The following is a 27162-nucleotide window of genomic DNA, read 5'->3' as shown; positions in this document are numbered from 1 at the left end:
TGTGGTCTGTTAGGATTTGACAAAAGAGCCAGAGTCCAGCAACAAGACTACATTTGGCAAAGCCACCACCGCAACCGGGCTCCTAAGGTCTGTGCCTTTCCCACTGGGCCAGGCGGGTGAACTATTGTGACGCTAACCACAAACCCCACTTTGGGGAGTCCTCTCTTCTCTCTGCAGCCCTTGGCCGGCAGTGGCTCACATGAATATTCAGAGAGTACAAATGCCGAGACGTATGCCTTTATGAAGTTATATGAGCCTTACTAGGGAGCCTTCTGGAAGGAATGGCAACACAGTTGTTTGAAGTCAATATCATGATTCATGGAGCAGTGCTAGTCACTGTACACACAAAACATAGAACAACCCAAAGGGTCCCCAAAGTCAGAACTGAATAAATGAATATTTAGGAATTCCAGATGCTAAAAATACACCCGAGATCTCATTTTCTTCTTAATCATAAATTGCTTCAGGGAAGAAGGCTCTTTGCCTTCTGGAATCCAACATCAGCCAAGTTAACTTGGCATCCTGGCAGAAATCAAGGATAACCTGACTCTTGCCAATTGTAAACAGAGGGCATGAAATTTAAATGCAAGAGATAGAGAGGAGAAAAGCTGCCTACCTGTTGCTGCGAACTAAAAAAGACTTGTGCTATTTAAATTTCAATGGATATTGCCATAGTATAATTTGAATTTGTTTGGACTTTTCTCAAATGCACACCTGCTATTACAAGCTCAATCAAGCTGATGTAAAATATTTCAGAAGGACGAGAAATAGAATTAAAACCTATTAGACTTTTCCATTACGACCCATTTTCCATCTAATTACATCACCATTTTCTCATCCATTCTAGATTGCTTATCACTCTTCATAGCTCTTCCAAACACATAGCATCTTACTTTTTGAATACAGGATTTCAGGCTGCAGTTATGTCTTTTTCCTTAGCTGTAGGTTATCGGACATACCTCTGATCCAAAGCAAACTGGGAGTCTCTATCTAATTTTCTGCCAGTGGTTCAGTGAATGGACTTCTGATTTCTGTTGATTATTGAATTGCTTCTGGGGATGGATCTAAAATGCAGGCACTGACCCTTAATGTCAATCATAAAATTCTGAGTCCAAAATTTGGAGGCAATTTCATTGTTTACAGTGTATTTCTGGCAGCGTGATCACAAGCAGGCTGACTGCTTTATGGATTTGTCTCTCTCCTGAGCAAACTTAAAAGAAGGCTTAGTAAAACCTACATTGGTTTATTGAGTGTATGAAAGCTGGCCACTATTCTTTTCTCCTACTACTAGATATCTTTTGGCTTTGTGCATCTGAAGATTTTCTCAACTGAGAATTTTTCCTAGTGTTACTATGTCTTAGCTAATTATTATGTGGTGGGTCATGTAGAAAGCACTGCGAATATCTTATGATAAAAATCATTCATATTTTTAAGTATATTTCAAATTGTAATAAATGCCAATTGTGAGCCTAATTTACATGAACTAATAATTCACGATAAATTGGTTATTAAAATAATGTGAAAGCTGTCCCCAGCACCAGGCAACATATAAATATGTACATCTACCCTTTTCCATCTGCAAACAACTATTAATTGTGACTCTACCCATGTGGTATACGGTAAGCGTTCTAGAATTCTACATTTATCATTGTGATGTTTTCATTAAGAGCACGTTTAGGCATTTCCACGAGTGCAGTGCACAGTGCACGGCCACAGCATGGAACAGCTGGACATTTTCCCTCTCCGCCGCTTCCTCTCTGAATCCATCTGAACCATTTTTGATGTCAATTTCTGGCCTTCTCAATTTTTGAAAAATTAATGAGGTAAATTCTCTCTCCATCAAGATTCTTAACTATGTAGCCAGCCACTGCCCACACAACAGCTAAATGTCATTTGAAAAGAAGAAAATGGCATGTGCACAGGATCATTTCGTTCCTTCTCGGAGATGGGGTCCAAACAAATGGGAGGCGTCCAGATACGATAGCTGTCAGTGTCACGGATGTCAACTCGGCTCCCACAGTCCTCTTTTTTGGTTATTAAAAATCACAGATAATGTGGATAATAACTTTTGTAAAAGACTTATTTATTTATCTGGGGGGGCACAGTAGAGGGAGAGAAGCAGGCTCTGCACTGAGGATGGAGCCCAATTAGGGGATCTGACCCCACAATGCTGAGATCATTAGTTGGAGGTCCAACCAATGGAGCCACCCAGGCACCCCCTGTGGATAAGAATTTTGTGCTGTGTGGCACACAGATGGACTCCCCAAGTGAGTGTTCTGGAAAACAAAGACATTTCAGAAGTGTGAAATTGAGAAGATAAGAGAAGTGAGGGCAATGAGTAAAAGAACAGAAGTTTAATAACTAATGATAAATTAAAATTTATTCTAGAGAAAAACCATAAAATCTAATCATACTAAAATTTAACTCCGTTGTCACTAAAATGATGCACGATAAACTCTTGCGGAAGCTTGTCACCATGACAGACTACCATCACAGACTTTTCCTTCCATGATATCATATGGTGGACTCTCATAGGTACTGATGGAAAATGTCATTTTCATGGTTGTTCAAGTTGAGGGGCTGACATATATGCACCCGAGAGAAGACATGTACTGGTATTTCTTTTCCAAAACTCAATGTTTTTCAACTGAGTTAGCGAAATCCTACCTATCATGGTCAAATGAAGCACCTGCGGGGCGTGGGAGACGCAACAGTGAAAGGGGTTGCTAGTGTCACCTAGATCTCGTGGCCTAGTGGTTGAAGGTGGTGTGACACACTGATGGCCAGTTCAAGCCACGGGAAGGAACATAACACAGCTGGAGAATAAATGCAACACGTGCAGACATGAGCCTAGAGAGCTAAGAAGGGGTCATATCACAAAGAGCCTAAACAGCCAAATTATGGAGTTTAGGTTTGTCTCAGGAGCCACTGGAGGGCCCAGAAGAACATCCACCTAGGAGGAGGAACAAGAATATTGGAAGCACCCCAATTGGCAAACAAGTCTTTCAGTGAGACAACTGCCTCAGAAAGAGCAAACAAGTCTTTCAGTGAGACAACTCCCAGAAATGGGACAGACTTTGGAGAAAAATGGAGTTTGGCTTTATAGCTACTAAGTGTAAGAGATCTGGGGGGCATTTAAGTACAGACGCCCAGGAAGCAGGTGGCACTATGGGAACTGTGGGGGAATCAGGTTACAGATGGAATTATATGAGAAAACCATGGAGAGTTAGAAGAAAAGAGGGCCAAGGGTAGGGAGTGTCAATATCTAAGGATAAAAGGAACACAGTACTCTAGAGAGGGAACTAAGAATGCAGCCAGAGAAGAGTGGGAAGACTTGAAGAGTATGTCTTTGTGGATGTCCAGGGAAGGTGGCATTTGGAGGCCACCGACAGCCAAGAGGAGGATGGTCAGGACTTAGTGGATGTGATGGCAGGCAGGCTACTGGGACCAGTCATTGATGGGGGCAGCCTGCAGCAAGGGAGGGTGAGAAGAGAGTTACAAGTAGACTATGGTGAGTACACAGAATTCTTGGAAGAAGTTAAAGGGGAGGAAGTAGATTGGGGGAAGAAGAAAACTGGTTGAAACATCAGATATTTGACTTGTGTAATTTAGGTGAGTGAGACCGAACCATGTAGAAATACAGATATAAGGAAGTGCTGGAGAAAGTAATGGAAATGCAGAAGAAAACATATAGAGGATGGGCAAGATCACTGAAGAAACAGATGCTTTGGGAGACAGAATATGAGTAGGATGATGAAGAGAAGGAAGATGGAGGAGGAGGAGGATGGAGGAGGAAGTAAGAAGCTAAGAGAAGAGCCAGGAATGGGGTGGAAGTAGAGAAGTCTACTTCTGTCGTCCTCCTGTTAGCAACAAGCTCTAAGAATTTCCTCTGAGGCTCTCTCTTTTCTGTAAAGTAAGAGGAGGGGCAACCTGTCTCTTTAGATATTGGGGAGATGATGTGCTTGGAGGGCTGAAGAGAAAGCAGCATTTCAGAAACTCTCTCTCTGGAAAACAGGAGAGAAAAAGCTTAATAGGGAACAGAGGATTGCCAGGCAACATTAAGAGTCCATCCATTTATCCTGTACCAAACTGTCTTGTGTAATTTTGTATCATAGTCTGTAGTTGCCAGAGATAAAGACAGACACCCAGACTGATCTTGAGGAATGACACCATGAAATGTCGTCTTTTGTGAACAGTGAGCTGATGAGGCTTCCTCATGACTTGAGCAAAAACACTCCCACAAGAATATTCCAAATTCACTATGTGACTCCATCAAAAGTACATCTTCCCCCCAACACTCTGATCTTAGAAAAGCTGGCGGGGGGGGGGGGTTAGCAAGTGCATTTAGCTATTCTATAGGGAAGATACAGTTCCATTAATATGATAATCATGAATTAAATGATTTGGGACTTATACATATATCCCTATGTGAGTGTTTCATATGAATAGTCTCTCAAAAGTTGTTTAATTCTTCAGAAGAGGCAAAATAAAATATCTAGAGCTACGGAGTTCACAAACAGATCTAGAAGGTTATGATGACGCCAAAGATTGATATATTGTCAGTCCTGCATAAATTGTCAGCTGTTCTCTGTCTCTGGAATCTCTCTCCAGAGTTTTTCCATTGATGTCTTAATTGGGGTCTCCTGTGCTTCAGGCACCCTGGGCCTGACCCTCCGTGGGCTTCCAAATGGGGAGATGCAAGCAAATGCTTACGACCCAGGCTGATTCACTTCACAAGAGATGGAGCTAAAAGCTGCACAGAATAGTAAAGGGGAGATTAGTGATTAATTCTGTTTGATTAGCACAAACATTCTTACTTTCAATCTCCTATATATACTTCAATATAATTTTGGTAATCTGTGACTCGGGGAAACAAGAAAGAACACTTACTGAAAGCTAACTTCTTTTATTTAGAAACAATTTCTGTTTAGTTTTTAAAATTTTTATCCCTTCAACCTGTGAGGAAATGGATACCAGGAAGTTTTCCACCAAAACCCTTAGTTGGTTGACTTACTCCTGAAAGCTACGTTTGAAAAGAAATGTAGAATACATTATTTCCAAAGACATTGGTTCTGCACTGGTGGACTTTCTTTTGAAGCCTGAGGCCATTAGAATACTAAAGGTCTTCTCTGTGAAGGCAGATTGTTTTTTCAACTGGGGAACCGAACCTATGTCCTGGCTCCTGGTGAGGCATCTGGTTTCTAGACTTCTCAGCTGGATTTTGGAATGGCTACATTCAAGACACTTTAGGAAACAAATCAGTAATTCACAAGCATTATGAGTCCAAGAAGGGCAGGAGGAGAGAATTGGGCAGGAAGAATCTCATCTCAAGGGGAAGACAGGAGGAAAATACCAGAAGGGTAAGGGGAGGAGTACTGTGTGGAAAATAACCGGTTATCAGGAAGTGTGTTTCAGTGCCAGTTTCGTTATTATTGGCTATACAGATTTAAGCCTTTTAGTTGCTCCTTTATGAAAGGAGGAGCCTGGGATTAGGTGACGCTCTAGCAATGGAGTTTATTTTTATTAGGAAAATGAGAGATTTGGGACTAGGTGGTATTATACACCAAATCAATACTAACAGGCATTAACCTGCCTATTGCCATGAATTATTTAGTGAGTAGGTCTCTACACTCACACTCAAAGTCCACACTAATGACCTAGTAATTATTTTAATCGATTCTCAATGAACCCTTAACTACTCTGTTGGCATACCAATAAGCAAGAAGCATCGTGAGAGCAGGTTCTGAGCTCTGTGTTTGTATCTTCCCATCCATAATTCTGAATGGAAATCTGTGTATCCAAATATTTCTATATCCGTTTTCCTAAGATTTATCATTTAACATTTGCAGTTTTTTAAGAAGTCCTAATTTTCATTTGTGTGAGGAGAAGAGAGGATATAATACGGAAGGTTAGTTGAGTTGGAGACTTAAAAGGCTCAGTAGAGAGGCCAGGCAAAGGCCCCTGGGTGAAGCAAGTTCCAGGTGACTGGGAAGTAAGAGTAAACACTGAATTTGGAGGGCACTGGGGGTTCGTAGTGAAGTGAAGATTCAAGTCAGGACCTGAAAGCTGGGGACAGGGGGTGGAGTTACTCTGGTGATCGACGTGTAAGTTCCTTGCCCTTGAGAAGCTTATACTTTATTGAGAGAAGTCGACTGTATGTAAAGAAACATGAAGCATGACTACCGATGGGAATAAGTGCCATGAGGTCAGATTAGGAAATAATTAAAACAGGTGCTGGGGGAGAAAATATCAGAGGACACCTATTTTACATAAGATGTTGAGGGAAGGTGGTATTTAAACTATACCCTGAATGATAAGGAAAGCCAGCAATGAAACAGCCAAGGAAACACATTTTAGGAAGACAGAACAGCTAACTCAGAGACCCTGAGATGAGCAAAGATCACATAAAAGACAGGATGTAGTGGCATCCAGAGGTGAGTAGAGGGAACATGTGCTCATTTGATTAAAAAAAAAAAAATGGCTGTAGGGGCACCTGGGTGGCACAGTTGGTTAAGCATCCAGTTCTTGGTTTTGGCTCATGTCATCATCTCAGGGTCCTGAGCTCAAGCCCTGCATCATGCTCCGTGCTCCCCATGGATTCTGCTTGGGATTCTCTCTCCCTCTGCCCCTCCCTACGGCCCTCTTTCTCTCTCTCAAATAAATAAATAAATAAATAAATCTTTTAAAAAAATGGTTGCCATCCTCATCAAAAGTGGAGGAAGTAAATCAAATGAGTGATTTTTTTTTTTTTTCTAAAAGAAAAACAACTCTATTTTCCTGAGTATGTGATTGACTGTAAGCGGAAAGTCCTTCCATGTTACAAGCGGCTTATTCCAGCTCAGGTATACAAAGATCTCCTGGGACAAAATACAATTTCAATACAGCAACATCACAATCAGGATGAACAGCTTGATTTTGGAGGAAAAGAACATACTTTCCCATCAGAGAGACTCAAGAGAAAAGAATTATGTCAATTCAGTCTAGTTGCAAAACTTTATATGCCACAAAATATATTTAGCTTGAAAAAAAGCAAGATGAAATCTCCTAAGAGATACCAAAGCAGGAGGCCAGTTTGCTTATGAGGTTCTGAAGCAATTGTCTGAGAAAAAGCAATAAGGTGGCTTTACTTTGCCTGAAATCAGAAGCTTGTAGCTACTACATTTCACTTTCGTACACATGTAGGAGGGTTAAAACAACCTGGGCCTAATGATGTTTATTGAGCATTAGCAGAAGAAAATATTAAAAGTACCTATCTGTTTTGGCTATGCTGCCATTGATAATAGCACGCAGGAACTGAATAGAACACTGACACAGGAAGTCCCCATCACTGACCAAAAAAAGAACATACTTTTCAGGCTAAGTATGTTGAGTTCTGTTCTACAGACTCTGGATTGGTGACTGAGTTTTGAGAAGGTGAGATTATAGCTATATGAGTCTTTCCTATGTTAATTATGATAATTCATATGTTAGCTATGATAATTCTTAGCTTAGATGCTAATGTTGAACCCTAAGCTAAATTCAGGTATCACTACTTACTTAGTGTAAATCAAAAAGAAACTAGTAGAAATCAGGAAAAAATGTCTACTTAGAGGTTGAAAAGAAAGTTAAGCAAGTTTATATTTAATGTAATCATGAAAAATACTACCAATAAAAAAACCAACAAATTATTAGTCTTGGCAAAGCCATCCTGAAAAAGAAAAAACAAAACTGGAGACATCATGCTCCATGATTTCAAACTTTATTACAAAGCTAAAGTAGTTAGAATAGTATTTGCATAAAAACAGGCACATAAATCAATGGAACAGAATAGGTAGCCCAGAAATAAACCATACTTACATGGTTAATTTACAACAAAGGAGATAAGAATATGCAATGGAAAAAGATAGTCTCTTCCACAAACCGTGATGGGATAACTGGACAGTCTCATGCAAAAGAATGAAACTGGACCACTACCTTATACCATGCACAAAAAGTGACTCAAAATGAATTAAAGACCTAAATATGCAACCTGAAGCTATAAAAGTTCAAGGAAACATAGGGTGGTATGTTCCTTGACATAGGTCTTGGGTGATTTTTTAAATCTAATATCAAAAACAAAAGCAACAAAGGAAAAATAAACAAGTGAGACTACATCGAACTAAAAACCTTCTGCACAGCAAAGGAAACGATCAACAAAATGAAAAGGCAACCTACTGAATAGGAGAAAATATATGCAAATCATACATCTGATAAAAGGCTAATATCCAAAATAAATGAAGAACTCAGACAATTTGGGTGTCTGGATGACTTAGTTAAGCATCTGCCTTTGGCTCAGGTCATGATTCCAGAGTCCTGGGATGGAGCCCCGCATCAGGCTCCCTGCTCAGTGGGAAGCCTGCTTCTCCCTCTCTTTCTGCCCCTCCTCCCTGCTCCCGCTTTCTCTCTCTCTCAAATAAAAAAATAAAATCTTAAAAAAAAAAAACCTCAAAAATTCAGTAGCCCCTAAAACCCCAAAACAACCAACAATCCGATTAAAAACTGGGAAGATCTGAAAAGACCTTTTTCCAGAGACATACAGGTGGCCAACAGACACATGAAAAGATGTTCTACATCATTAATCCTCAGGGAAATGCAAATCAAAACCACAGTGAGATATCACCTCACACCTGTTAGAAAGGCTATTTATCAAAAAGTCTAAAAATAACAAGTGTTGGCAAGGATGTGTAGGAAAGGGTGCCCTTGTTCACCAGCTGTGGGAATAGAAGTTGGTGCAGGCCCTATGGAAAACAGTATGAAAGTTCCTCAAAAAAATTAAAAAATATTATTACTATATGATCCAACAATTCCACTTCTGAGTATTTATCCAAAGAAAATAGAAACATTGGTTCAAAAAGATACATGTACCCCTATATCCACTGCAGTATTATTTACAGTAGTCAAGATATGGAAATAATCTAAGCGTCCATCGATGAATGAAGAATATTACTCAGCAATAAAAAATAATGAAATCTTGCCATCTGCAATATGGATGGACTCTGAGGGCATTAAGCAAATGAAATAAGTCAGAGAAAGACTAATACTGTATGCTCTCTCTTATATGTGGAATCTTGAAAAAAAAAAATTAAGAAAAACCCAAGCCCCCTGATACAGAGAATAGACTGGTAGTTGTCACAAGTTGGGTGGAGAAATGGGGGAGAAAAGAGTGAACTGTTTTTGTTTTCTTTTTAGTTTAAATAGATTTATTTTTTTAAAAAATGATCCTGAATAAAAATGCTCAGAAGTTGTTTAGATAGATTTTTACAGTGTCAGATAAATAATCCAAGGAACAATTTTAGTTTGGGACAGATGAGACTAAATTTGATTCTGGAAAATCTCAAGAAAAGAAGTAACATAAGTTCTTTGGTGGGATCTTTTGGATTTTCACTACTTGGCATATTTAAAATATGTGTATATAACTTCATTAGTTAATAGGGGATTTTGTTAGATGTGTATCTTTTTAACAGAGGTTTCATACAAGAATAACGTACATCATATTTTAAGAGATAAAACACATATAAAATACACACGTATCAGTCGACCTGGAAAACTAGAGAATTACAACCCAAGGCACAGCGTGGGATAAGGCAGAAGTCCAGCTGGAAGTCTTATTGAAAAACTTTTCTTCAATCAGATAGTTACTAAAGGAAACTTGGTTCTAAGATTTACACTCACTATCATGAGTAGATCATTTAAGACATATAGAGAATCAGAGAAAGTACTAGCAAATTACAAATACAATTTAAGAGAATCAATATATTTACTATTATTTATTACAGTATATGCACATCTTAACCGGGGGAAATAATTCCCCAACTTGGAAAAATTACAAACTCAAAATTAAGAATCCAACTTGCAGAAGAGGTTACACATCTGTGAACTTGTGAATAGCTTAGGTTTACAAGTCAGTATCCATACTAATACTACAGCATTTATTATATATGTGCATCTTATCTACCTTTTTGAATAGAAGGTTCTTTGAGGGCACATTGGAAGTAGGAAAGTCTGGGCATGGGTCTCACTTTGGACGCTCAGCTTTTGCACCTTCGGGCAAGTCACTAGGTTTCCGGGTCTGAGTTACCTCATCTGTACTATAGAAGGCGATAATACTCACCTTTCCTCACCCTCACCCCTGTCCCGCACAGAAGCCAAGTATAGGGAAGGACATGGACTTTGCAGAGAGACAACCAGAGCTTTCTCTCTACTCATAGACCTCCCCATGTGAGGTCTGGGATAAGTTCCTTGCCTACCCAAGCCTCAGCTTCCTCATCTATAAACTTAGAATATCACACCCTGGAAGATGTCATTAGGATTAGAGAACATACCTGTAAACTTTAGGCACTTGTTAAGCTTTCAATAAATGGTCTCTATTGATGCTTATGGCCCATTTTGTAAACTGTATTATATTATTCAATTAATTAAAAAGGAATTAAAGGAGATATTTAGTTGTACATTTAGTTCCTTTTAGGTTTGTGCCCAGTGCTTAACAGGACACCCCAGAGGTAGGACACATGCTACACATTTGAGTAGACAAATTCTCTACAAGCAATCTGTGCTGGGCTAATGGGCCATGCTGCTCCCCCACTGATATAATAAAAATTCCAAGTGTTGTCCCCACCACGGAACAAATGCCCATCAGAATTGCATAATCATCCTTCCTTTTAGGAACTGGGGATTACAGTTTATGTCTATTTTTTGTTGTTGGAAACACTGTGACATTCTATAGCTCTGTAAACATTACAGCTTATTTCATTGAAAACGACCATTACGAGTAAAATAGAAAAAAAGAATTATTACCTGTGTGCTGTTCTTCAATCCAGACTTGCAAATACATGAAGAGGAGTAGTCCTGCTACCCCAAAGATGAGCACCGAGAGGAAGACTTGTTTGGGGTTCATGACCATTTCAGATGGCTGCCTTTCTCCTCATTTCTGAAGACCTCATGATTTGTTTCTCTGGAAAGCTTTGATCCTTTCTTGCTCTAGAAAGCGTTCCTTCCATGAAGCCACCTAGAAGTTTTAAAAAATCCACATTTACCTTGCTGATGGCATTTCTTCCCCAATACAGCATAAATCTGCAGCACATCAACGCTAGGGAAGATGTAGGTGAACTGGAGGTCTCTGAAGACTGGAGGAGATTGTCCCTAGAATGGCAGTTTTCTACCGTAACCTTAGGAATGTATCGTCCTACAGTTAATAAGTAAGACCCTCACATTTACTCAGGTGTAGCATAGCCAGACTGAGGCCACCCTATACTGGGAAGAGTACAGCAGGTTCAGGTTACCTCAAAATGATTGCCAGGGGAAGGAAGACTGTCAGAGAGGATTATTGAAGGAGTTTTGAAAAACATGTTTATAGAATAAAGTGGGGAGGAATCACTTCCTGACTGAAAAATATATAAAAATGGAGGGTTCAATCTATCATTTTCCTCTCATGTAAAAGTAATAGATTTCTCCAAGTGAAAGGGTACATTTAAAATCCCTCCGATGTACAAAAGGATAAATATTAAAAGGTCAGATTTAAAGGGCTTCCCCTTTAAATCTTGTTCCCCAAGAACATGGGAGTAAGAAAGCGACCTCAGATTACAGAAATCTACCTTTGTAATGAAAGGTTTAAAGAAATATTGAAGTGACTTTGTTTTAGAACAACCTCATTTAGTGTAATGTTACCCTCTTACTTTTTGTAAGTTGCATCCATGTTTGAGAATCTAAGGAAAATGCAAACCCTCTTAGACAAATATAAACACACACAAAATTGCTTAAAGAGCAGGATGCTTAGTTATTGTCACTGGAATCCAATTTAAGAAGCCCTGCTTCCCATGAACTGCCATGCAAATACAGTCGCCTGCATGGTGAACTCACACAGTTAGTCCAGTTAATGAGGCCAAGGTCATGGCTTTGTATCTAGCACTGGCGAAAGACCTTGGCTCTGTTCTTTGCCACAGACCACATCCCCTCTTAATATGAGCTGAATGTTTTCTCACTGTCAGGACATCACATCCACTGCTGTGTCTAAAAATTATCTCTCTTTTTTCTCCAAATATGCCTCAAAAACTTAGGGGGAGAATATTAATTTAGCCTTTTAAAGAGGTGTTTTGTGAGGGAGCCTGAGTGGTTCAGTCGGTTAAGCATCTGCCTTCAGCTCAGGTCCCGATCCCAGAGTCTTGCGATTGAGTCCTGCCTGCTGGAGGCTCCCCTTGCTTGGGTGTTTGCTCATTGTCTCTCTCTCTGTGTCAAATAAATAAATAAAACCTTAAAAAAAAAAAAAAAAGAGGTGTATGGTGAGATGCAAGGAAAAATTTAAAAACCTGCTGCGGGGGAATAAATAGTTGGTTGCTTAAAGGATAAGATTTACATATTCTTGGCAGAAACCATTTTCATGTGAATGGTGGCCTTCAAAGGTAACCTAGGAGATCAGCATTATAAGGAAATGTGGTCTGGTGATTCCCTGATTAGAAAAAACAAATCCGGGGAGCCTGGCTGTCTCAGTCATTTAAGTGTCTGCTGGCTCAGGTCATGATCCCAGGGTCCTGGGTTTGAGCCCTGCCCGAATCCATCATCAGGCTCCCTGCTCAAGGAGAGTCTGTTCCTCCTCTCCCTATGCCCCTCCACCCACTTGTGCTTTCTCTCTCTCTCAAATAAATAAATAAAATCTTAAAAAACAAAAAAAGAAAAAAAAAACCCCAAATCCAACAAATAGTTAAAAGTGTTTATGCAGAACAACATCAAAAAAGTCATGTTATAAATTCCTTTTTTTCCTTATAGTTTAATTATTACCCAGAAGAGGCCAAAGGAAGAACAGTGATGATTGTTAGTATTACCTGAGGAGTTTTCTAGTATGCACTTGTCTGAGTGACCTGAGGAAGAGGCCACTGTTTTTCATGTGGGCTTTTGAGCATTTCAAGCATTTTCTTGATTTTACTAGTAGAGTAAGTTTTTAAATAAGTAGAAGAACTGTGAATATCACCATACTGCTATTTGATGGGTGGCGCTTTGCTCTTATATTGATTGAAAGCTCACATCTTATGGGCTTTCCAAACATACGCAACAGAGAACAGTTCCCGAGGGAGAGCTGCAATTTGAGGTGTTCCGAGATTGGGTCCCTCAAGGGAAATGACGAGAAGCCAGCTTTCTCTTGTCTTGATGCTGCAGTTAAACAATGAACAGACATAATTCCTGGGTGCACAAGAAGATTCGTAAGGAAAAACCAGTTAAACAAAATCCAGTACTAACAGAGAAATAGCTGTTTACAAGAAGAAAAAGACTTTTACAATCTGTCTACATAATTAAAACTTATCTCAGAAGCAAGAGGATAGAAGAAGAGGCATAAATCAGAACAGAGACAAGAACCTGTGGGAATAGTAGATGTGCAAAGCCAAAAGAGGTACTCCTTGAGGGTTTGCAGGGGAAAATTATTACCTACGAAGCTGGAAAGAGATGAAGAATTTGCCCTTCCTTTCTTCGGGAGATGTTGCTCTACTCTGACATATCCTCCTGGGTAAAAAGTCAGGAGAAAACCCATAATTGTTATTATGGCAGATGTGAGTAGGATTGAGTGATTAAAGCCACAAGGCAGAAAGGCAATCTGGTGTAAAACGAAGAGATACGTTTGATTTTCTCCCATCTCAGTCCATTAACCCAACGTTGGTGTTAGGAAATGGCTCTCATTAAACAAAGGTGAGGCAGGAGGAGCAACACTGTTGCTTTAAGCAAACCTGAAGGTCAGTCGTGACGGGAAAACACACCTATTTGGAGATCATACATCTACCTCTACGCCTGCAGGAAAAGTGCAGACTACTGGAGACTGAAATTACTTGGAATAATGCTATTTTATGTACAAGCATTATAACCATTGCCATGGTCAGAGGCTTCCTGTATTTCATACAACCCCCTCCTCTTCCCAGTCACATACACAGTACCTTGAACCTCACCGGTACCCAACAGTGTGCATTGCACTGAACTGAATTTGGAGCTCCAATAACAAAATACAGGCCAATTAGCTAATTGTCTAGTTGTGCTTGTAAATCCTTCATCCTATCTTCCAAATGGAGAAATATGGACTATTAAAATCCTGAAAGAGGGATCTATGTGGCTTTGTTAAGAGAAAATACACATTTATTTTTATTCGCATAGCCTCTTCATTTATCCCAAATGAACACAAAAAGATAGGTAAACACAATTGTTTCACTACCTTATCTCTTTTCCAGCACTTTAAAAATCATTCCTTTACGATGTTCAGCATCATTCATCCTCAGGAAAATGCAAATCAAAACCGCAATGAGATCTCACCTCAAGCCTGTTAGAATGCAGGCATGGGTGGGGAAGAAAGGGGATCCCTTGCACACTGTTGGTGGGACAGTACTGATGGGGCCACTGAAGGAGAAGTGCATGGAGGCTCTTCAAGCAATTAAGCACAGAACTACCGTACGATCCCGCAATTCCACTTCTGGTATTTATCTCAAGGAAATGGAAAAACTACGTCAAAGAGACATCTCCTCCCCCACATTCCCAATAGTGTTATTTACAATAGCCAAGACATGGAAATAACCTCTGTCCACTGGTGAATGAATGAATAAAGAATATCACTCAGTGTATTCTTATTATTTTTTTTAAGATTTTATTTATTTATTTGACAGAGGGAGAGTGCACACACACAAGCAGGGGGAGCAGCAGGCACAGGGAAGAGAAGCAGTCTCACCAGACCAGGGAACCCAATGGGGGATGCCAGAGTCCTGGGATCATGACCTGAGCTGATGGCAGATGCTTAACTAACGGAGCCTCCAGGTGCCCCCTTTCTTATTATTCTTAAGGTACCATGCATCTTAAACTTACACAGTGCCATATGTTAGTTAATATCTCAATAAAACTTGACAAATTATTTTAAATTGCCCTGATTTCCAGAAAAAGCATTTTGGGACTTTAGTATACTAATTATTAGATGGAGGCAATTTATTTATTTATTTTTAATTTTTAAAGATTTACTTATTTGAGAGAAAGAGTGCACCAGTGGGGGAGGGAGGCAGGGGCAGAGGGAGAGAGAGAATCTTGCCCATACATGGGCCTCAATCTCAAAACCCTGAAATCATGGCCTGGGCTGAAACCAATAGTTGGGCGCTTAACTAACTGAGCTACCCAGGGTGAGCCTGGAGGCAATTTATTTAAAAGGAAATTATGAGTTGTCCAGTTGGGCAGAAGTCTACAGTTTTGGGGAGGGATTTATGAAATGTAGAGAGGACCGTTTGGAACAAATTGGTGTAGAACGGTTTGGCACAAAAGAACCCTGGAGTCAGGAGATCACCTGCCTTTACCTTCCCCCTTAGGAGGACCTCAGTAGTCCTTGCCGGTCTCTATCTCTTCCTCATACTCTGAGCGAGTGAGAGGCCATCAGGGGTGAACTTCCTCAATTTACCACCTGCCCTCACCAAGTTCACTATCATCCGTCCCCGCCTGCAGTACTTTGCCTCTATCTCGCCCAGACAACTGTGAAACTCAACTCCATCAATACTGTGCCAGCCTGCGTCTTATCCTGAACCTCTTCCCCCAGTGACTTCCTCTGTAACCCTTCCAGCGACGGCCCTATTACCGTCATTCCCAGATGAGCGTCAAGACAGCCCTCTGCCCTGACGGACTCCGGTGCCCATCTCCCAGCCAACTCTCCCCTCATCGTTGCCTAGGAAGCCAGAATATGTGAGGAGGCTCACAGGTTGCATAGGGACTGAAAACTTATAATTCCCTGGGATTTTATTTTGTTTTCCTTTTTTCCTATTCTACTTACCTCCTCTATGAATTTCCTGTTTGTATTTCTTCCCCCGTTTTATTGATGTGCAGCTCCTTTTACATTTGGGATGACAATTCTTTGTCAGTTCTAAGCATTACAAAAAAAAATGTTTCTTGCCTTTCTTTCCATCCTCTCCAGCTCCCTTCCCTTGCTGGTCGTGTGGTTGTCTTATTATGAAGAAGTTTTAAATTGAATTTTATCATTCTTTCCTTCTTGGTGTAGTAGCTAGTCTTGGAAAAAAGCACAGGGTATACTCGAGTGCATGAAATTGTGGAGAGGTTAGTAATTTCCAAAGACTGATCGGGGTTTTGGGAAACTAATAAAGGATGGAGTGGTTCCCAAGGGTCAGAAACAGCAACCACTTCCAGAAGTGAAGACAGGAAGTAGAGAGCTATTCTTGGAGGGGCTGGAAGGAGAGGGCTGGCTGATGAGAGCTGTCATTTATCTAAGGGACACAGACAAGATGCTGCACTGGGGTGTTAAGGGAACCAGAAGAATCACTTTCCCATCCTCAATTTCTTCCTGCCCTGAGGACTCTGTCAGTGACTCCTGTTTGGCAAACTCTGCTGATACCTGAGGAGATCCTGCCATTTGGGACAACATGGATGAAAGTCGAGGGCATGATGCCAAAGAGGGACAAATACTGTATGACCTCCCTCATACGTGGAATCTAAAAAGCCCCCCAAACCCCAAAAACCAGGAAGACTTTTTATGCAGCACATCGTGGTGAGCCTCCCAAATCACAAAGCAGGCTAGGGCATGGCTGAGATGGGAGATAATTAAGTTTGTGTTCTTTATGAATTTTCCAAGATAATATTCCTTAGCCTCAAATATTAACACCCCTATTACCTTTCAAAAGTCATAAAGTTCTGCTCTTCATATTTTAGTACTTGAATCCACCTGGAATTTATTTTTGTGTATGTTGTAAGACATCCATTCCATATGGATACCATTTGTCCGACTCTTTTAATTGAGGTTATCATTTCACTACTGATTTTTAATGTTGATTTTGTTACATTTCCAATTCTTATGTATGTTTGTTGCTGCGTCTAGATACTATTCTGTTCTATTGGTCCAATGTCATATGTTTGTACGAACATCTGGGCCAATCTTGGAGGGATGGAAAATGAATCAGATTACTGATTTAATTTTGTTAATTGTTATTTGTTTATTCACTTTACTTTTTTGAGTCAGCTTTTAGAAAATTACATTGCCCACATAATTATCATTTCCTTTTGGTTTTCAAATGTACCAGCATAAAGTTGTTCATGGGATTTTGTGATTTTAAAGATCTTTCCATTCCTAATATTATGTATTCATGCCTTTTTTCTTTGATCATTTTTGCTAGAGATTTGGCTGTTTTATTTAAAAGCATATTGCAATTCTTCTCTCTCTCTCTTTTTTTTTTTTTTTTTTTTGGTCCTCAATTTCACTGATCTCTTTCCCCATCTTTATTTCTTTCTTCATTCTATTTCTTGAGGGATATTCACTTTTTTTTCAGTCTTTTAATTGAACATTAATTCATGTATTTTAGATCTTTCTTTTTTATAAAACACATTTAGGTAAGGCCACGAATTTCCTCAAAAACTACTTTATCAGCAAATTGCCTTTTTATGTGTAGTATTTTCATTGTCATTCAGTTCTAAATATCTTGTAATTTAAATTGATTTTGTCTTTTCTTTTAATGTTTTTTCTTCTCCTTGTGTTAGACTTAGTTTTCCTAAAGTTATCTAATTGTCTCTGTTCCTTTCTGCTTTCTTGAATCCAAAGGTTTTGTTAGCTAAGTAGTACTTTAAATTAAAAAGTAAAACTTTCTTAGCTATGATTTTTTCTTTTTTTAAAAAAAAAGATTTTATTGAATTTTTTGACAGAGGGAGAGAGATCACAAGTAGGCAGAGAGGCAGGCAGAGAGAGAAGGGGAAGCAGGCTCCCCACTGAGCAGAGAGCCTGACACAGGGCTCTACCCCAGGACCTTGAGATCATGACCTGAGCGAAAGGCAGATGCTTAATCAACTGAGCTACCCAGGTGCCCCATTAGCTATAAATTTTTCTAACAGTTTAGTTTTCATAGGAACTTCAGCATTCTTTAAACAGGCACTGAATTATTTCCTCATCCTGATCTGTTTTATTTAAAAGAAATATTCATTATTAATTATTAAGTTGCTGGTATTTTATCAGTTTTTGTGTTCACCGTTAATTTTTGAGTGCTACAGTGTCTCAGTTCACTTTCTTTCTTGTTGAACTACAGCCTTAAATATTTCTTCTAATGAATATCTGAGAGTTAAATTATCTTTGATTCTGTATGTACAAACTTATCTTATTTTTGTCCTCATTCTGGAATGATGGTATGGCTAAATATGAATTGAGGTTAAAAATTATTTTTTCTCAGCACTCTGAAAATTAATAACCATGCTTTTTCTTTCTAATCTGTAATCTGGGTTAATGTTTCTGAGCAATTTTTCCAGTTTACCAATGTCTCTGTTTTTGTCTATTCTAGTGTTTATTCTGTCTACTGTATTCTTTCCAACACTTTATACTTTTATGGTAATCCCAATTTCTCCTTCTCCATAACCATTTGTTCTTGTTTCATTTTGTTAGCCAGGATGCCAAGGGAAGTTACTCGAGTAAGTTAGCTGAAAGCTATCAGCAGAAGTGAGGAGAAGGGACAAAAGCAGGGAAGGAATGTGTTTCATTTTCTAGAACCAACAGTTCCAAGCAAAAAAATGCCCAAGCAGGTGTTGCACCAATAGCCAGTTGGAGGGCTGCCTGGGTGACTCAGTCAGTTGAGCTTCTGTCTCTTGATTTTGGCTCTGGGTCATGATCTCAGGGTCCTGGGATGAAACCTACCCTGCCTAGGGTTCTATATTCCGCGGGGAATCTGCTTGAGATCCTCCCTCTCCCTCTCTCTCTGCCCCTCCCCCCTGCATGCCTGTGTTCTCTCTTTCTCTCTCTCTCAATTAGCAATAATCGCACCTCGGATAAACCTCATTGGCTACGATACTGCCACTGCGCAAAGCTCTCTCTCTCTCAAATAATAAAGAAACACATCTTTAAAAGAAAATGAGCCTGTTTGAGCTGGATTGGAGATAAAGACCTGTGCAGAAGCCCCTCTGAGTTATCCTGAAGTTATCTTTAGCTCATTATAAGATTTCCTACTATGGGTGAGTTTTCTGCCATTTTTTGAACACATGACATAGGCACTAGCATGTTGACATGCTAGACATGCACAGTTGAACTGAAGTGTTTGTGTAGCTTCCCTAACCCCATGGAGAGACAATGCTTTGAAAGTAATCTCCCTGTCTCCTTACTTCTAACAAATAACAAAAAGTTCTTTGCTTTCAACATTTCTTTGGGTTGTGTTCAATTTGGGGCACCCCAAGCAGCAAACCCCTCGAGTCTGGTTACATTTTTTCTCTGCTTTCCGAGTTTGTGGTACTGTTATTTATAATAGAAAAAATATCTGTTCGGTCTTCCTTCCCATTTCTCACACAGAGCTCCTAAAACCTTTGACATTTCCTTAGAGATAAGTGATAAAGGTATCTTTTGTTATGTTAACAAGGAAACTTCACCTAGCCTCTAGGTCAAGTAAGAATGGGTGCTGGCTGCCACGGGAACTAACCCTGAAGGACAGTTGGAACTTTTCAGTCTCAGTCCCTTACCTCTGGGGACAGGTGAGGTGCTGGAGGCTCAATCAATCACCAGTGCCCAATGATTTAATCAATCATTAGAAACCTCCATAAAACCCAAAACAACAGGGTTCAGAGAGCTTTCAGGTTGGTGAACCAGAATGCATCCATACGAATGTGACACACACCAGTTCTGTGGGGACAAAATTTCCCGAGCTTGGGATATTTCCTTGCATTATGTACTTCATCCGGCTATTCATCTATATCCTTTATAATATTCTTTTATGATAAACCAGTAATCTAGTAAGTAAAATGTTTCTCTGAGTTCTGTAAGCCTTTGTAGCAAACTAATGGAAACTGAGAAGGGGGTTGTGGGATCCTCCAATCTACAGTCAATAGGTTAGAAGCAGGGGTGACAACCTGGACTTGTGATTGACATGTGAAGTGGAGGGAGGCAGGGGTAGGGCTTGGGGTGAGCAGCAAGAGGGAGATGTCTTCAAGGACTGAGCCCTTAACCTGTAGGAACTGATGTTTTTTCCCGGTGGACAGTGTTAGAACAGAGTAAAATTTATGTGATACCTGGTCACTGGTCATGAAGAACTGGAGAGCTGCTTGGTGATGCTGGATAAATCATACATACCAGGAAGTTTTATATACTTTTACTAGAAACTATCCTTTACTCTTCGGATATTTTAAATGTATTCTAAAGTTTTTGTCAGACTGTGCCTAAATTTTGCACCAAAAAATTTTGTACCCAAGAACCTAAATTTTGCTTGTAAATCTTTTAGCCTTAGATTTATTCATGATCTTGGAATTCTTATTAGTAAGCTCATTTCAGATAGAATAGTTTTTAAATTTTTATTTTGCCTCAAAATTATATCTTGGGCTCCTATCCAGATCTCCAAAGGCTCCACCATTGTGGGCTTGGTTTTTGAGTTAGGGTGATCCTGGGGCTGTAGAAACCAGTCAGTGAGCCTATCTACCAGCTCCCAAGTGGAAGCTAAACTCAAAGCTTCCACACTCAAAGCCTCACAAACTCATAATTTCTGCCTGTTACACCAGTTTTGCTTGTTTAATTCTGCTTCTGATTTTGAATCTGGTTTTATATTTTTATTCTTTTTTTTTTTTAACTTTATTTTCCATTGTCTGGTCTGGGCAACAGACTAGGATACTAAAACATAAACATACTTCCTTCTCTTGACCAGAAATCCCCAAGTAAACTTTTCAGACATAATTTTATCTGTAAAAATGGGACAATGAAATCTGCACTATATATCTGATGGCTTTAGAAAACATTAAGTCAAACAGGATATGTGATCTTTTAGGAAAGTATAATTACAGTGTAAAATTATAAAGCATTTTGGTAATCTGGTTTAAGTAAATTAAGTTTTTATTTGATAATTATCATAGGTATATAAACTCTTAAAAATCTATCCTTTTTATCAACCATAGTGACATTAAATTATGATATGCAGTCAAAGGATATTTAGTCAATTATGGACAGTGTTTTATTTAAACTTATTTAGTTACTATAAAATGTGTTAGCAACATTTTTATTTAAACTTATTTAGTTATTGTAAAATGTGTTAGCAACCAATACTGTAAATCTTCATTGAATTACTCTTAACTGAATGAGAAATGTGACCTTTATTTATATTATTTAATGTTTTTACTATTCTAAAGTTAAATAACTATTTTAATCCATTTTATTATTTTGCAATTTCTGAAATCCTATAATTTCTATATGCTTTCACTCAATCCTTGAAAAAAATTTTTTAATCCTTAAAAAATGTTTAAAGCTATCATTTTGAAATTAATTTTAGACTCACATAGAAGTTGCAAAGATAGAGTCCCTGTGTACCCTTTGCTCAACTTCCCTCAATGATAACATTTTACGTATCCATTGAACAACTTATCAAGACCATGAGCTGATGACAGTACATGTGAAAGGCAGAATAAGCCCCACCCACCCACCGAAAGGGAAGCCTCCTCATCAGAGCCTGTGACTATATTACTTTACACGGCAATGGGGAATTAATGCAGATGAAATCAAAGGTTTGCTAATTCACCGACCTTTATTTAGGGAGAATATTCTCAATTACCTGGGTGGGCCCAATATAATCACCAGGGTCCTTAAAAGTGTAAGAAGGGAGCAGCAGAGGAAGTCAGTGAGGTGATGTGAGAAGAAGGCAAATCACCTTCCTTAGCTTTGGAGATGGTGGAAACAGAAGAAGGGAATCACGAGCCACGAAATGCAGGTGGCCTCAACAAGACAAGAAAGAAAATAGGTCCTAACTGGAGACTTCAGAAAGGAATGGGGACCTGCTGACACCTTGACTTTAGTCTGTCACACCCAAACACAGGACTGCAAAATCATACATTTGTGCTGTTTAAACCACTAAATTTGCTAAAATCTGTGATAGCTGCAAAGAAAACTAATACAGTTCAATACTTTTATAAAGTAGCATTTTAAAAGGAGACAGTTTGTGAAATTGCTGTGAATGGGAAGAATAATACTGATCTTTTCAAACACTTTTCGCATGGTTTCTCAAGTATAGTGTTTTCTGGTCTATTTCTGTGATAGCTCAATTGTTCAATTTTTTTTTTTTTTGTTCTGTTTTGGCATACAGAATGCAGAAACATATTCCTTTACTAGACACTAATTTATAGGTTCTTCCTTATGTATTTTGTTACTTTGATTTCCTGTATAATTTATTTAACAGGTACCTTCTCCTTTTAGCTGGTGTAATTAAAATTTAATTATAATTAAAGTTTTTAACAAGACAAGGCTTTGCCCTTATATTCTTTGTTTTAGAAGAATAAGTTTTAAACTCACATTTTACATCCTAATGTTCAGTGTAGAGTTATTTGTCTGTTTTTAGGCAACAATAGTCTGTCTTTATAGACCATGGGGGACTAAAAGCAAAAGCCTTTGCAAACATTTATTTAACACAACCATTTGTATGAGAGAGGGGAGAAAACCCCTCATAGAGATTATTGTTAAATGAATTGTTCATCTCTTCTTCATGTTTACTTGTGCTCTATTCTAAAGTGTTAAATACAGAGAACACAAAAATGTCTTTCACGTTTGTTTAAGCCTTGTCACAGGAATTTGTACCTGTATTTACCTGTCCGTCGTCAGTCGTCAGGATCATATTAAGTAACATAGAGAGGGCCAAATTCTATTTTATCAAAGGGACCTATGAAGACAGAAGAAAGCTGGAAAATGCTTTTTGGAGTTCTGGGATTTGGCCATGGTGGTAGGAGAACATGGCCGTTTGAGGGAGCCCGAGACAATGTGAAGCCTACACCAGCAAGGGATTATGCCAGATAAGGTGAGGGAGTGAGCAAGTCCGGTGGAGTGACTGAGTGTTAGTGACAAGAGAAGCTAATAATGGAACCTAAGAAGTACCAGGTAACAGATGGTTTCCGGTCCACGACTGGGATCAACTGTGGTATAAGCAATAGAAAGGTGTAGGTGACAAGTAAGAAGCAGAATTAAAGAATAAAGTGGGTGTTGCGGTGCCTCCCTAATGCCCATTCTGGTTTTCTGTCTGGAAGCCTCACCATTTAGAACAGAACTTCCTTACCTCTAGCTCCAGGGCTGGGCCCAAAATAGTGTAACCCAACAGACATTAATCCTTTGTTTCTAGTCAAAACAGTAATTTCAGAAATGGCCTGGTATATTAGTTTCCTGGGTCTGCCATAACAAATGACTACAAACTTAACAGACTGTAGGCATCAGGAAGAATAAGGTTAGCCATTGGCCAGGAAATTCCCAGGCAGAGATTGGACTAGATTATATTCCATTCCAGAAAACCTCTGTCTTTTTGTTTATGAACATTCTCTTGTCTTTCATTACTGGAGGCCGTTTATTGTAGTATAAGTTAAGTATGTAGTTACTTTGTATTACACACAAATGATATACTATATAACATACATTCTATGTTACTATGTAGTGTATTGTTGCTAAGTAGGAAGATTTTGGAGGCTGAATGCCTGTATGCAAATCACAGTTTGAGGATTTCCTTGTTCTGTGATGCAGCTTAGTATGTATTCTTTGTGTGCCTCAGTTTCCCCACATCAAAACTGGGGATAATAAAAACATCTACCATGTGAGGTTGCTGTGAAATAATACATGTAAAGTATTTGGAAGAATGCTTGGCCCACAGAAGTGCTCTACAATACTAAGACATTAATATCTTTACCTTCTACATGCCCAGCACAGGGACAGGTGCACTATAGTTAATTGATAAGTATTCGTTGAAAGATTGGGTATTTTTACTTGAAAAGGCATTCTGTTTTTGCTGTTAGAGAGGTTTATTCTTTCAATTCCAGCCAATTCAATCTAGTCAATAAACAACCATTAGGTTCAAATACAAGTAAGTCTGTGTGCCAGACACTGTATACAAAGCCAAAATGGGTAAGGTTTAATCTCTGATCTTCATTAGTGAATATTTGAAACTATCTCCTCATTACTTGCACAAGTTGGTTCTGGTAGAGCCTTCTAGAACAACTCATAACAAATCTGTTCTCTTTTACATGACAGACTTTCCAATTATTGAAAACAATTATCTTGCCTACTCCTAATCTTTTTTACTCTAGGATAAACAATAAATATACACAATTCCTTTAGCCATTCCTTACAGGACAGGGTTTAGGGGCATTAAATCAACTTAATCATTCTCCTCCAGACACATCTGAGTTTGTTAATGCTTTTCTTTAAATGCAGGGCTCAGAAGTAGATACAATAATCTGAACATGATTGAATGGATGGATAGTGTTATGAGGATTTGTACTATCAAAATAATAGCTAAACTTGAGTGCATCCAGAGATAAAATGGGAGAATAAAACAGGATATAGGTTAGAGCCTCAGGGGTTTCCTAGAAAGAGCTTCTAAAAAAATCAAAGGAAAAGACTGTGAAATAAGAAATGCCATAAAGAATCTGCGTTACAAATCCAAGACAGAATATTATTATATGGTAGGCAGTAAATAAAACATTCACTTAATAAATACACATCAGGAAAGCGTTTAAGAAAGAGTAGGGATAAGAATTAACTATAAAATACCATTTCCCCCCAAAGTGGAAGAAAATGAGACCAGCAAAGATGATTTGGTCAATGTGGAAATTACTGAGAGAAGATCAAAAAGACCAAAGGATTTTGAAGAGTGGAACTGCAAGATGAGAATTTACTATTCTAATCACTAGTTTGAAATGTTGGAAGAGAACAAGTATATGGACTTCAGTGCACAGTAGGGAAGGATAGTAGTTATACCTACAGATGTTATTCACATACTCTTGAATAATAATGAATAACATCTTAAACAATAATGAAGTATTTGGAGTATTATGTAAATAAGCCATATATACTAATTTAAATTTTCTTTTAAATGTAAATAAGCCATAGATACTAATTTAAATTTTCTTTTCTGTTTCAGTGACAGCAAGACATGAATTTTTCATGTTGAGTTATAGAAGGAGTTACTTCTCAGGGAGACAGTCCAATGTGTACAGGAAGTACATAACCTAGTTAGTTTCGTGGGTCATTATGATTGGAAAAGTGATATAATCCAAAAACAGAGTAAGGCAGGAGAGAGAGAGACAAAAATGGGGGAAGGAAAGAGAATTATAAAAGTTTCATCATGACATATCTATTTCCCAAAAACCTCAAAAAAAAAAAAAAAGCAAATAAAACCTGGCAGCATTTAAGACAAGAGGCAATAGAACATTAGAAAGGCATTTACTTCTTATGAGTAAGCAGTAGTTCCAATTAGTATGTTAGCTACAACATAAAATGGAATAGATTAAACTGGTTTTGAAATGTTAGTTTTTACAGTAAAATAGCAATATTTATACTTAACTAATAAATATTTAAAACTACTTCTAGTACAAAAATTCTTGTAATAAATGCTTTTAACAAAAGTTTGGCATAAATCTTTTTTAAAGATTTATTTCTTTGTTTGAGCAGGGAGGGGTCCTGGAGGAGGGAGAAGGACAAGCAGACTCTTGCTGAGCACAGAGCCCACTGAGGGGCCTAATCTCAGGGCCCTGAGATCAAGTCATGAGCCAAAATCAAGAGTTGGCAGGACACTTAACAGAATGCATCACCCAGTTGCCCACAGACATATTTTCAAGCAAATATTTTTATGGTAAGACAATAAAAGATAGATAAATGCTATTATTACTGTTTACCATTTAGACAAAATGTCTTTTATATATTATCATGTCATCACCTGTGTATTACATTATTTCTAAATCCCCTCTTCTGCTCATCACAGTAACAATAACATCCCTGTAAAGCTGTTGTTATATGTATAGATTATCCCGCTTCCTTATGTCAGATATATTAGGGAGTTATTTCTGTTAATAATTAATTAGCTAGACAGTCAATATCTATGTGGAAGATTGATTTTTTTCCTTCATTATATGTTATCTTGATATCTGATGTGTTGCTTTTGTATAATGTCTATTATAGAAAGGGTAATACCGTTACCATAAAGTAGGAAATTCTATGGCTAACATAAAGCTCTCTAAAACACTAGAAATGCATTATATTCTAAAAGGAATATGATTTGTTTCTTATAGATAGTAAAGTTTGTAAGCCAAGCACTCATGGCTAGCTCCAAGCAATCTCATGCAAATATTTATTAAATTCTCCTATGTGCTCCCTCTCCTCTTGTTTCACGTTCTAGCCCATCTGTGCTTAGCCTGCAACCATTTAATAGAGAAATAACATGAACAAAAACAGCAGAGGTGCTAATCTACAAATCTTGCTTTAAAAAAGGAAAATAAATCTGCAAAAATATCTACTGACAAAAATCATATAGTAGGCTCTTAAGGCATTTTTAGAGAACACACCACAAAAATAGTGCTCATATTACAATATCAAAGTGACTGCCTGAGGTAGTTATTGAAATAAGTATAGATACATTGGGAAGCCTGAAATGATGCCAACAAATAAAAGCAGGAATAACATACAACTGAAAATTAGCATTCCAAAGAAAAGCAGGAAATACAATAAAACATAAAAAAAAAAAAAAACTTGTGAAAAAACATTATGAGACTTCAAGGACGATACTTAGTGCTGCTTTTAATGTTATTATTGTACTAGTTGGTTTTAATTAATTTAGTTAATGAGTCAAGGAAGAGGATTTCTACTTAAGTAGTGGCAGATCAGACTCATGTATTCCCTCTTCAAACTCTTCTAAAATAAAAGCAAAGAAACTAGAAAAAAAATGTACAAAGATATAAATAAGGAAAGAGAAGATGATTATAAGACAGAGAAAAATAAATTTTTAGAAAATGAAATGCAAAAAGAGGGGGTATAACTAACTTAAAAAAACCATAAAAGCTGAGGTCAATGTGTTTTCATAGATACCCACAAGAAATAAGACGCTATGCGCTATCAAACCTAGGAAAGGTATACTATGTTCTGCAGAAGAGTAAAGGCAAGAGAGAAGGTAATGGATAACCAGAAAAGAAGCAAGGCAGAGAAGAGGGGAAAAACGAACCAAAATTAACTAAACAAAGACAACAACAAATTCAAACAAACTATCCTTAGAGAGAAAAGAAAACATTTTAGTTCCACCAAAGTGAGACAGGACTCTGTATTTAATTTTTAAACAAAGAAAGAAAGAGAGAAAGAAAGAAAGAGGAGGAAAGAAAGAAATGAAACTCTTGCAAATAAAAAATATAACCAAAATGAAAATCCAGTCTGTACGTTAGAAGATAGGTTAGGATGCC

General features: G+C 38.2%; 1 protein-coding gene across 1 annotated transcript in view; it reads right to left on the bottom strand.

Moving 5' to 3' along the window:
* Positions 1-27162, bottom strand: part of CHST9 (carbohydrate sulfotransferase 9) — a 228629-nt gene that overhangs the window by 179474 nt on the left and 21993 nt on the right. Inside the window, exon 2 of the mRNA XM_082698877.1 lies at positions 10813-11023. Within this exon, the coding sequence (XP_082555003.1) occupies positions 10813-10918 (106 nt within the window). The 5' untranslated portion in view covers positions 10919-11023. The remainder of the gene's footprint in view (positions 1-10812; positions 11024-27162) is intronic.

The sequence above is a fragment of the Mustela nivalis genome (genome assembly GCF_964662115.1).
Source record: "Mustela nivalis genome assembly, chromosome: 14".
Classification (NCBI taxonomy): Eukaryota; Metazoa; Chordata; class Mammalia; order Carnivora; family Mustelidae; genus Mustela; species Mustela nivalis.
Note: the sequence above shows the minus strand (reverse complement) of the source record. Positions and strands in the feature narration are given on the sequence as shown.